The sequence below is a fragment of the Vespa mandarinia genome, chromosome 15 (genome assembly GCF_050613455.1).
Source record: "Vespa mandarinia isolate Hongniang chromosome 15, ASM5061345v1, whole genome shotgun sequence".
In the NCBI taxonomy this organism is placed as follows: Eukaryota; Metazoa; Arthropoda; class Insecta; order Hymenoptera; family Vespidae; genus Vespa; species Vespa mandarinia.
Genome location: NC_140824.1, coordinates 109,378 through 121,567, shown reverse-complemented (window position 1 = coordinate 121,567; position 12,190 = coordinate 109,378). Strand labels below are relative to the sequence as shown.

The window sequence follows — 12,190 nt, the reverse complement described above, 5'->3', positions numbered from 1 at the left end:
TGTGTACAGTTGTGTGAAAAATACTTATATTTACATATGATACTAATTAGTATTATATAATAAAACTACCTAGCGTATACATACATTAAGAGTGGTATACATACATAGGATATGCAAAAGGAAATCACTGAATGCAGAGCTATTATATTCGAAAACAAAAACAACATTTATGCCTGCTCATTTGTATATTATAATTAAAAGTTAGTACAGCCGTGTTTATCCGCTAAAAAATGCCAAGTTCCAATTCCAATCTGTCTGTCAATAGTATCTTTATCTTCTTTTGATAAAGTTCTTTTAATCTGGAAGGACGATAATTCATATTTTGCTCTTTCATATGGCTTTAATTAAAACTGAATGACGATCGCATTATCGATTCAAATTGCAAATTAAATGCACATCCATTTTGCAATGTTATTCTTTTTTTACAATTTCAAATTCTACATTTGTTAAGTATTGTACAATTAAGTTCTTTTTATAAATGCCCTATATTATTCTCTGTGAAAAATGTTTCATTTATACCTTTATTGTATTAAGACTATAATAGATAGAAGAAGCGTTTGAAGCATATATATTCCAGGTTTTGAAATATATTACCTCTCTTCTCTTACACTGCGATTACCTCCCATAGAATATACACACATTTTACAAGGGATAAGACGATATTCTCAGATTTTATTAATAAATATATTTAAATATATGAAATTTACAAGGATAGAACCAATTAATTACTTTTTAAACGTGTAACATTATAGTTATAATTAGAAAAATTAATAGACAGTAATATTTCTTTGAAAACATTTATATTTATTTAATAATAATACGTAATACAGGCACATGTACTCAAAACACAAACGGTTAGTGAATCTTTTTGCTTCTTTATGAAGCATTTGTATTAAAAAATTAAAGATTTGTAAATTATTCAAAATATTCTTACTCTATAGCCTATTGGCTATAGTAAATATGTTTTTCTTATAAAAAAAAAAAAAAAAAAAAAAAAAAAAAAAAAAAAAAAACTTATCAAAAATACTTTGAGAGAGATTATGCATTTCTATGGTTTACATTCTTGATGATATGGTTCCAAAGTACGAAAATCTCTCCATGTTGGAGGTAAAGCACTGTGTAGATGTAGACCACAACGTTTGCATGGTTCGCTGAATAAATTGATTAAACTATGAAACCAAGTCTAAAAAAGAGCAATGAATTGTTATACATAATCTCATAAATAATGAAAGATACATCTTTGTCATTTTGTTAGGCTCCTTCACATTTGTTTTTTAATACTTTTACTTGTGACAAATATTACAATTCATTTTATAAAATATTCATACTACCATAAATGATCGAACGGCTAATTCAGGAAGTGCAGGCGAATAAAAGTGTAACATTGCAGCATGAGCATTTTCTGTTACTTTTCGAAAGACTTTATGCCTTGATTCTGTCCATAAATCCATTCTCTCTCCATAACCCTTAACGACAACCCATTCGATCATTACGCCTTTAAACGCTATTACTGCCTTTAGTACATGTCCCAATGTAACATGTAATACTGCATTTGATGCAAATGGTCGGGACACAGATACTGTCATATCGTTAAACAATCGATCAAAAGTAGCTATCATGGAGTCTACTTGTCTTTAAATAAAATATAAATATCTCTTAAGTTATAAATCTTATTAGAAAATTTAATAGAAAAAATTAATAATACAAATTATTATAAAAGACTTACTGTGGAGGTACATTGTGATTACTAGTTTGAACTCTACCTCTCTTTGCTCTACTTGTATTTGTATAAGATCTCTTTAATGAATTTTGATTTAATAATGTTTGAGCAGCATTACTATACTCGTGAACTTTATCTGTCCACTTATAACTATTAACAAGAGAACTATAAAGTGCTTGTCTTTCCTGTGTGGTCTCTTGGCTAAGATAAGTTGTGCTTGCTAGATTAAACGGACCCGGTGGTGGATTTAAACTGTTTACCGCTTGTTCTACATCTCTAACATAGACAAAATTTGCATAAATAATACTTACTTTCCCAATGAAATAATGAGTATCAAGAGATTAAATTATATACCTTAAATTTACGTTCACTGTTGTCAACAATTCTTGTAACTCTAGTAAATATTTGGCTTCTTTATTTTCTTCTCCGTGATCGGCTCGTAATCCATTTGCAAGAGAATCAAACACTTGTCCAACGCTAGAACGTAAAACCTTAATTGCTGTTAACGCTGTTTGTAATTGTTCCATCATTTATGTTTTGAAAATAAAAGGGAAAAGAGGAAATAAAAAATACAAGTAGGATATATACACACACACACGCACGCACGCACGCACGCATACACACACTCATATATATATATATATATATATATATATATATATAATTGAATGTAATCAATATCAGAAGGAATCGTAAACGCGACTGACCTGCCTTCTACTGAAGCTAGACACGAGTTAACAGCGTTTTATCGGTTCTATGCATGTTTCCTTCACAAACTTTCAAGTATCAAAATGTGCATATCGTTAAATCTTCCTTTATCGTTAAATTGTTCATCACCCCTGGCTTTATACGTCAACGATAAGAACGGGCGTTCTTTGATGAATAAGATCCGATTTTAAAGACAAAGGTTTAATCTAAGACCGCGCCTTTTCGAATTTTTGAATAAGTTTCATTTTCTTTGGAAAGAAAAGAATTTCGAAATATTTTTCCGAAAAATTTGGAAAAGCAGAGTTCTAGATTAAACGTTCGTCTTTAAAATGAACTTAAAATGAACTTATCAAAATCGGTCAAAAATTACGGCCATTTTCATTGGTGGCATAAATGCTGCTTTCGACATTTTTCACGAGGAAAAAATTTCGTATGGTGGCGCCTCCTGAAATCTGCGACAAAAGAGAAGAAGCTGGTACACGGCCCATTACTGATTTTCATATCACGCTTGAACGGTGTATTTTTGTTTCTATGAGGTAAACGATTGCCTGCTTGTACGTGTCCGCAAATTAACTAATTTCAGTTAAGAAAATCTGAATCATTCCAAATGCAAGGAAATGCGTTTCACGATGCACACGCCACGGAGAAATTACTACAAATTACTATGTCTGTCACTCTAATAAGCTTTGGACAGATGATTATATGGCAAAAATAATACGTGTCCAATCCTTCATGTCAATGGATCTAAGTTTCTTTAAGATATTGTTAAATTTTGGAATAATTTATTATTCCTTTTATTCTATAACACATTGACAGGCACCTAAATTCGTAATTCAGAAATCCAGAAGGCTAAATGAGGATCAGTTGGTTTTTTTTTTATTTCATCGATGTAAACGAAAATAATCAACTAATTTATAACTTTATCCTTACGATATCTTTCAATGGCTTTTTGATATTAACTTTTACACAAAACAAAAGTAGAGAGATTACGGAGAAGTCGAATGAATTCGATGAGATTGATCGATTTTCTTACGTTTACGTCTCATGTTCCATGAAATTTAATGATCTCAGTTCAGTAATTTCAAATAATTACCAAGAATATTCGTCACAAAGTTGTATTATTGTACGCGCTCTCTAGCGGTTAAATTTTAAACTAAACTATGTATTCCATTGTGAATAATGCCAATGTAGTTTAGTTTAAAACTTAACCGCTAGGTAGTGTAACAGTGATCTTTACATATGGTTTATATCTGCGTATATTTGTATGATCCTAGTAGTTATTAGTAGTTTTCGTCATTTATTCATATTGAAATAAATATTTCACGAATTATTATTTATTTTATTTTATAAACTGATTCACCATGAACGTAGAATTAATGGATCATTATATAGAAATTTTGACCACCTACGTTTATGACAATGATAAGGCGGTAAATACGCAATTATTTTTCAATTATAAAAATTTTCTCTTGGCAGTAGCCCGGTGTCGGTTATTAATTTTTTTTTGTTTTTTTTTTTTTTTTTTTTTTTTTGTTTTGTTTATACATTATCGTTTTTTAGGTTACATATAAATGGTTAAGCAAAGAATTAGAGGTCCATGTAAACGTAGCAAAACAAGTTTTGTGGGAATTCTGGCAGAGGCATCAAAAGGAAAATAACATTGAGTCTACAGTTATGTTGATTGGTAATTTAAAATCGGGTGGAATGCGTGTAGAAGTTGTGAAACAATCAAATTTAAATGCAGCAAAAGATAAATTTAATAATATAATATCGGAACATTTATACAGTATACAAAAATCTATACCTGACTTAGGCTCGCTTTTTATGTATGATAAAGGAGATGTTAGATTTGGTGCTATTAAATGTCATGAAAGTGTAGAACGCAGTGATGAAGAACTCTCTATTTTACGATGGGGATCGCTATTCAAAGATCATTCTATTCCAAAGCAGGATGATGAAAAGTTAAAGTCTATAAAGATATCTGAAGAAGTAGACATTTCTGAAACAAATGAACATAATCAGACAAATAGAAAATATAGAGATAAGAAGACTATTTCAGTATCTCAGAAAACTGGCTTTAATAATCTTTTTGGAAAGGTTCATAATAAGGAAAAAGATATTTCTTCAGCTTCAAAATTTACATGTATCAATGAAGAAACATCACCTAAGAAGAAATCTATCGATAAACAAAATTCATCTCCAAAGGAAAGTAATTCTGTTAAGAAAAAAGAGAAAAGTGGTATTGCCAGCTTTTTTGGAAAAAGTTCAGACGTTACAAAATATTCTGATAAAGAAGAACAAGCAGATAATAGTACGAAAGATGATATAAAAAATAATGCTGCAAAGGCACAAGTTATTTCTATTAAAAATAATGATAAATCAAAAAACGAAACACGTGGGATAAAACGAAATCGTAGCGAAGAATCTAAGAGTACAATTAAAAAACGGAAACGTATAATCGTGAATAATGATTTAATAGATTCTGAAAGTGACGATGAACATGTAAAGTCTACAGAGTCAGAGTCAGAACAAGAGATGGAAATTATTTCAGATAACAAAGAGAAATCCCCTTCTCCTCCTCGCATGATGGATAACAATGGTAAAGCAAGGATTCTTAAAGTGGTTGATCAAACTTACGAAGAAGATGGTTTTCTTGTAACCAAAAAGGTACACGTATATGAAAATTGTTCGGAAAATGTGACAGAGACAATGGCAAAAGAAGAAGATGAAGCAAAGAAGAAGAAAGTATCTGTAGATGTTGCTAAAGTACAAACCAAGAAGAAACAAACTACATTAACTAGCTTCTTTAAAAGATCATAATTTATATAATAGGTTTAAATACAGATATAAAAAAGTTATTTTTTTATTAATTTATTCCTTATAATAAAACGGCTATCTCTCCATTTTATTATTATTATTATTATTATTATTATTATTATTATTATTATAATATGTGAATAATATTTGCCTTTCCTCATTTTCTCTCTAACATTAGAATTGCCAAACCACATTCCTACCAGATTCCTATCACATTAACACATCATCAATTTAATGAATATAATTTTGAAAAAGAGCAGTCTGTTAATTATTTTAATATTACAATAATGAATATAAAGAAAGAAACTTCTTCAGATTTCTGTTAAGATTTTTTCTTTAATTTGTAAATTTCTAGTGAGTTTGAGAGTTTCATTTAAAAATTATAAACTATATCTAAAGACATTGATGCGTAGACGCATGTAATCATTTACCTGGAAATGTTATCAGATATGTTATCATAGATAGAATGGTGAATGTGTCAAAGTTACCATTGGTTGAGTAATATAAAAGGAGGTAACAGTGAGTCGATACATGATCAAATGTCTTCAATTATGAACAACATTCTATTTAATAGTTGGATTATTATTTTACTTTGTTTAAATATTATATATAAATGTAAAAGTGATATATGTACAACATGTTTCTGTTCTGTTAAAGGTATGTAAAACTTTTTATGCATATGATATAATTCTAATTTAATGCAAATATTGCAGGTACAGGAATAATTATTAATTGCCATGAAAAATTAATTACAAATGATAACAGAATTCAACTGAACTCATTAATGCTAGATCAGTTTCAAAATGTAGAGGGATTAATTTTATCAAAGAATAATTTGACGCTTATATCGCCAAGTATATTTATAAAACTGAAGCATTTAAAGAAATTAGATTTGTCTGAAAACTTAATGCCTGAAATATATATTAATGAATTAGCAGAATCCAATAATCTAGATGAGTTAAATTATTCAAAGAATAAATTGAAAATCTTTGACAATATTATATTTAATGAAATATCAACAATTACTAAATTAAACTTGAGCCATAATTACATCAAAATACTTAAATCAACGACTATTTCGAAATCTGTCATAAGTTTAATTACCCTTGATCTTTCTTATAACGATATTCATTTTATTGATGATGTATTTTTAAAATCATTCTTACAATTACAACATTTAGACTTGTCATTTAATAAAATTACGTCAATTTCTGAAAATATTTTTTTGCAACTTCCTAATTTAAGAACACTTAGGATAAATAATAATTTTCTTACGTCATTAAACTTTAATGAACTACCAGAAAATTTAATTGAATTACACATTGAATACAACAAGATCGTAAACTTACTTTATGAACCATCTCAAATTCAAAAATTGAATATTGAATTCAATAACATTTCTTGGTTAGAAACAAATTTACCTTCTTTTCATTCTTTAGAATATTTGAATGTAAGTGGTAACAAATTGGCGAAATTTCCAAATATAACACTTCAGAGATTAAAAGTATTAGATATTTCTAATAATAATTATTCTAATATCCCGAAATATTTATCATCAGAAAATTATCCATTATTGAGTACACTTGTCGTCAGTGGAAATCTAATTAAGGATTTAACATTTCATTCTAAATTAAAACTACGTTCATTCGTTGCAAATTATATTACACTTCTTGAAAAGATTAATAATGATGCATTCTTAAAATTGGAAGCACCCGTAAATGATTGCATTAATTTTACGATATCGAACAATAAAAAACTGATCACCATTGATGAGAGAGCTTTGGATCATATGAATGCATGTTTCGTAAGTACATATTACCTTCCTTATTCTTGACATTATTTCCTATTATAAATAGAAAATTCTTTTCCTATTCTAGGTAGATTTCAGTAACAATAACATTAATTACATTTCCCCTAAATTATTATTATTATCCGATGGTTCTCTTAAAATGAAAAATGGAATTGATTTACAAGGAAATCCCTTCGCATGCAATTGTTCCTTACAATGGATGTTAAGTGATCTAATACCACAGCTTTATGTTATAAATCCAAGTATTTTGAATAATTTAAGGTATTTAATATGAATTTTGTCATGTGATTTTACATGTATATATATATATATATATATATATATATATATATATATATATATATATATATATATATATATATATATAATATCTTGTACTGTAAGAAATTGAAATTTTTTTTTATCTGTCAATAGATGCGCAACGCCCCTAAACCTATTGAATATAAGACTGGTACATTGGTACAAATGGAAGAAAGAAATATTTTGCAAAGACATGTCTGAATTATTATCAAATTTATCAGAAAAATATGAGGCAGTATCTGAAAGAAAAATAATAATGATTGAGTCCAGTCCTGAATTATTTGCAATCTTAGGGATTGCTATCATATTGTTGATAGTTCTCTTTGTGATTGGAATTTTATTGACTCAAAAGTTAGAGAATGAAAGATCTCGTAAAAACAGAAGATTTTAAATAAACATTAGAAAAAGATATTAATTTATAAACGATACAATTGTATAATTTAAATTTAATAAATCCCTGGTTAGAAGTATTTTATTTAAAAAAAAGATTACTTAACGTTAAAGATTATTGCACAAACAATGAAAAGATACTTTTGTCATTGAATTAATGATGACAGTAGAAATAGATAATATATTTTAAGTTATTGGACCAATCTCATTTATTTTAAATACATTAATATTGTATTGGACATTTTTCAGAATATATTTATACATTTGGACGCAAAATGTATTTCATTTATATATTGATTTCTAAATATCATCTATTTGCCAGTGACCCGATGTTACTTGGATCGATGGATTTTCCCTCAGTTCATTCAAAAAAGAACATATATTTTCATAATATCCAGATTGACACCATGTTTCATTATGTGTACCACCAGAAATTGGTAGAATCTTCTTATATTGACTTTTACAATTTTTAAAAAGTTCCTGCATCATTCGCGGTGGCACGAATGTATCTGCTAAGCCAGAGATAAATAATGTTGGTACTGTCATCGATCGTATTTTGAAAATAGATAAATACTGCAACAATAACAAGCAATGCCATTAAAAAAAAAAAAAAAAAAAAAAAAAAAAAAAAAAAAAAAAAAAGAAAAAAAAGGAGGGAGAAAAAAAAAAGAAAAAAAACGAACGAACAAAACAAAAACAAAAAAAAAAAGAAGGAAGAAAGGGTGAAAGAAAAGTAATAAAAAATATTATCGTGTAAGAAGATATATGATTATACATAAAATGACTGATATACTTCTTGGAGTAATCTTGAAATCTTGAAATTAACACAAACATGCCTTATTTTTATATATAAAAAGTGGTAGATATTGAAAAAATCTTGATCCTACAAATGCTGCCATATCAGGTATACTCGTAAATGTATTTTCAAGTATAAGACACCAAATTCTTCTTGCATTTTCTTCCTTAGTTGCTAAATCAATTGCTATTGCTCCGCCTTTAGAAAATAGGATCATTATTATTAACTGTTATTTCAATGAAATCAGAAATACAACTTACCCAATGATCTACCAAAGACAATAATTTCATCGGTATTGATATTGGTTTTCGAAGTTAAATAATCAATTCCTGCACGAGCATCCATATACAATCCTTCCTCAGATGGTGAACCTTGCGACAATCCATAGCCTCTATATTCCAGCATTAGGATATTGCATTGAATATTACGGTAGAGACCAACAACATTTTGAAGTCTGCTTACAATATAGATTATAGACTAATTTCTATGTTCAAGATCAATTAAAGTATTTTTCTTTCTAAATGATCTGACCTATGTCCTATATTTCCAGCATTTCCATGAAGAAAAAGTAAAGTTGGGGCCATCTTCGCCCTATCTTCAGGTTGAGAAATAAAAAACATATGTAGCATAGTACCATCGCCTGAACGCGTATATATGCTTTCATAAGGCAAATTGAATATAGAAGGAGCAGGAACGTAAACACGAGAATGAGCTGGTGATTCAGGATGATAGAGCAGCTGATCTTCTCTATGATATAATATACCTATAAGAATGATTTAACAGATGTAGAAAATTTTTTAAATAGATAAAAATTAGTTTGTATCATTATTAACATTTATAGAAACCAACCTATAGTAGCAAAACAGAGGAGGAAGAAAGCAAAAATACCACCGTACAACCAGTATAATAAAAAACAGGTAAGAATGTATGCTCCAGAAAATATCCAACATTTTATGGCGATACCACCTAATAGTCTAATCGGCCGACTACGAGCGAGTCTCATACGGAAAGACATATTTCTATTTTCATACGGTACTCAATTCGAGGAAAAGTCTTAGCACTATGGTGCTGTTTATTCAAGTAACGTTGACTTTTACAATTTTTACCAAAACCACGTTCTTTGATTTTCATTAAGTGTCAAACAATATAATTAAAAACAGTGGTCGAGCTATAACCTCAAAATAACGTCTTCTGTTAATATATAAGATTAAAAAGATGTATATTAAGGTTAGAGGAAGGATGGTCACGGTAAAAAAGTAAACAATTCGACCATTAAACTGGCTGATTAAATATACGTGTCTCGTACATCAAAACGATGTAACGAAAGGAGGTTAGGCAGATATCCTGTGACATGGAATTACATTTACTAAGTAAATCATCAATCGTTTTCTTATAAAATATACTCTATCACCTTGCGATTTCATATTGTATGGGAACTAGATTCAATATATACAAAGTTTAATGTCAAGACATGAAATATTACTAAAAACATTTCCAAATGATAGAATATCACATTACACCTTTTCGTGTCAAAAGTAATAAAACAGTATCGACATCTACTCGTCATATAGCGGAGGAAACGGTGAACGCCTGCGTAATAATCTTGTTTGACGATTGGTTAAGTATATGACGTCAAGGGTATATAGATGTTTTAAATATTGGTGTTAGACAATATGTCACGGATGGAATATAAAAGAAAATAATTAAAAATATTGCACAGATTTCCCGTTTTATTATACAGGTGAGTATTCAATTGTTGCGATCCTATCGTATCATCGTTTTTAACATTAATGCTTATTATCATTGTTGCATATAAAAAACGGATAGTACGATCTAACCTTTCTTCATCTAAAAGCAATCGACCCTTTTTACGTAAGATGCAGTGATTTAAATGATAAATGCACGGAAATTTTTCGTTTTACTTTTCTCGCTCGAATTTTTATAATTATTGATTTTCAAAGTTTTTCTGCAAAGGATTTTCACTTTTAGCAAGTATTTCCTGTTCAAATTTGACACGAGCACATTTCTTCGAATTACATTTCGATTAAGAATGCACACGATAATGAATACTTACGAAATATTTTTCCATCGGATTATCAGTATTTTCGGAATATATTTTTCCAAGTACCACGGCCAATTCCGACATTTGCATAATTACGGCAAGAAATTTGGGACTTTCAGTGAAATGTAACGTTCAAAAACAGAGAATTAATGACGGAAGGGGAACGTATTAAAACGAATAGATTCTAAGAGTGAAATACGAAAGATTTCGTATTGAAATCAAATTTTAATGGAATAATTATCCAACCGATAATTGGAAATTAATAAAAATCATATATAAATAAATTCATTAAGACAGTCAGTTCACACAATCAGTTATATGACGATTAAAAAGTAATGAAATACTTGGACAATAAAATACTTTGAAGAATATATAAAGTAAAATAATAAAATCGTTCTTACGTGGTGTCACTGTAAGACCTAATGTCCATGCTATCTCCAACCAAAAAAGTAATGTCTCTTTATATTTTGTTGGTTGACATTCTCCTAAATAAACAAAGAGCGTCCCGCTTTGACCGCTTAACCTGAAAGATTATAACTACTACCGTACGCTTGCACGTTTCTATTAAAAGAATTTAAAAATCATTAATAAGTATTTTCATCGTTTTTACTATTTAATCAAATAAAAGAAACTAATCGATTTGAGAATGACATTTTTACATATCAAACGGATAATTATCAATCGCGAATAGTTATATAGTATAACGATGATCGTTTCGATTTTCTTAAGAAGCTTGTAATTTTCAAACGTTCCTTGAAGAAACAATGAGATCGTCAAAGTTTTTATTCTACCTTTGAGTCCGACATAACAACCCCAAGAGTAACAGCCGCAAGCCATTCCTGTGTTTACAAATATTAGGATTAATCATTAGGCTATGTAATTAACTGGTCGATAAAACTGCTCATTCACAAGAATGAATTTTGTTCCAGTTAATTTTATTGATTTTTTGATAATATTTTCATAACTTTTAATTATACATTCTTAAATTATACACTTCTTTATCTTCAAAACAAGATAAAAAGTTATGTCAAACCAATTTGACTTTGAGGAAAAACTAAAGTGGAATTTTCAAAAGAATAATACTGACGAAACAGTTTCCGAATTTTGGAAAAAAGAACTATATATCTGCTAAGATGAAATTGGTTTTTTGGATAAATGGTTTTATGGCAAATCCCAATCTTTTTGCAATTGCTTTTGCTAAAAAATGATTTGATTTTGGCAATACGCGCATGATTTACACTCGTCCGTATTTGCATGAAAGTTGTTTTCTGGTAATTTCTTTCCTTTATTTAGCAATAATTGTTACACTTATATTGGATTTTGTTTTATTTCTTTTTAAATGATCTCTCGTTTATCTCCAATTTATCGAGTATTCGCGTCGAATTTGCATTTAAGATGATCATTATGCTTATGGACATTTGAAAAACTTGGCAATGATTCGACGTTTATTCGTTATCTTATGAACGTGGTTCACTAATATGTGGGGTCAGAAAAGTCCACATTGGTTCCTAATATCAAATTATCAACATTCGGTTACGATATCGTTGTGCCCATATTTATACAACAAGTAATAAGTTTCTATTTTTA

General features: G+C 28.8%; 4 protein-coding genes across 7 annotated transcripts; 2 read left to right on the top strand and 2 right to left on the bottom strand.

Annotated features, from left to right (window-relative positions):
- Positions 1–826: 826 nt before the first annotated feature.
- Positions 827–2,341, bottom strand: MED27 (mediator complex subunit 27). Its single transcript, XM_035885148.2, has 4 exons — positions 2,075–2,341; positions 1,727–1,996; positions 1,332–1,632; positions 827–1,183 (listed from the first exon to the last, which is right to left on the bottom strand). The coding sequence occupies exons 1-4, from the start codon at positions 2,248–2,250 to the stop codon at positions 1,049–1,051; spliced, it is 882 nt and encodes a 293-aa protein (XP_035741041.1). The 5' UTR covers positions 2,251–2,341; the 3' UTR covers positions 827–1,048.
- A 1,330-nt stretch (positions 2,342–3,671) lies between these two features.
- On the top strand, positions 3,672–5,316 carry LOC118449921 (uncharacterized). Its single transcript, XM_035885129.2, has 2 exons — positions 3,672–3,858; positions 3,989–5,316. The coding sequence occupies exons 1-2, from the start codon at positions 3,790–3,792 to the stop codon at positions 5,246–5,248; spliced, it is 1,329 nt and encodes a 442-aa protein (XP_035741022.2). The 5' UTR covers positions 3,672–3,789; the 3' UTR covers positions 5,249–5,316.
- A 393-nt stretch (positions 5,317–5,709) lies between these two features.
- LOC118449909 (uncharacterized) lies at positions 5,710–7,951 on the top strand. The gene is made up of 4 exons (XM_035885091.2): positions 5,710–5,902; positions 5,959–7,049; positions 7,123–7,316; positions 7,470–7,951. Exons 1-4 carry the CDS (start codon positions 5,719–5,721, stop codon positions 7,744–7,746), a joined length of 1,746 nt encoding a protein of 581 aa, XP_035740984.2. The 5' UTR covers positions 5,710–5,718; the 3' UTR covers positions 7,747–7,951.
- Bem46 (abhydrolase domain containing 13-like protein Bem46) lies at positions 7,923–10,098 on the bottom strand. Of its 4 annotated transcripts, XM_085661598.1 has the most exons (6): positions 9,953–10,081; positions 9,391–9,709; positions 9,073–9,304; positions 8,802–8,995; positions 8,582–8,739; positions 7,923–8,318 (listed from the first exon to the last, which is right to left on the bottom strand). In XM_085661598.1, the coding sequence occupies exons 2-6, from the start codon at positions 9,554–9,556 to the stop codon at positions 8,046–8,048; spliced, it is 1,023 nt and encodes a 340-aa protein (XP_085517724.1). In that variant the 5' UTR covers positions 9,557–9,709; positions 9,953–10,081; the 3' UTR covers positions 7,923–8,045. The 4 variants fall into 4 exon arrangements, with proteins under 4 accessions (XP_085517724.1, XP_035741027.1, XP_035741025.1 ...); XM_035885134.2 differs by having other exon boundaries at positions 8,802–8,932; positions 9,391–10,098; XM_035885132.2 differs by having other exon boundaries at positions 9,391–10,096.
- Positions 10,099–12,190: the final 2,092 nt, after the last annotated feature.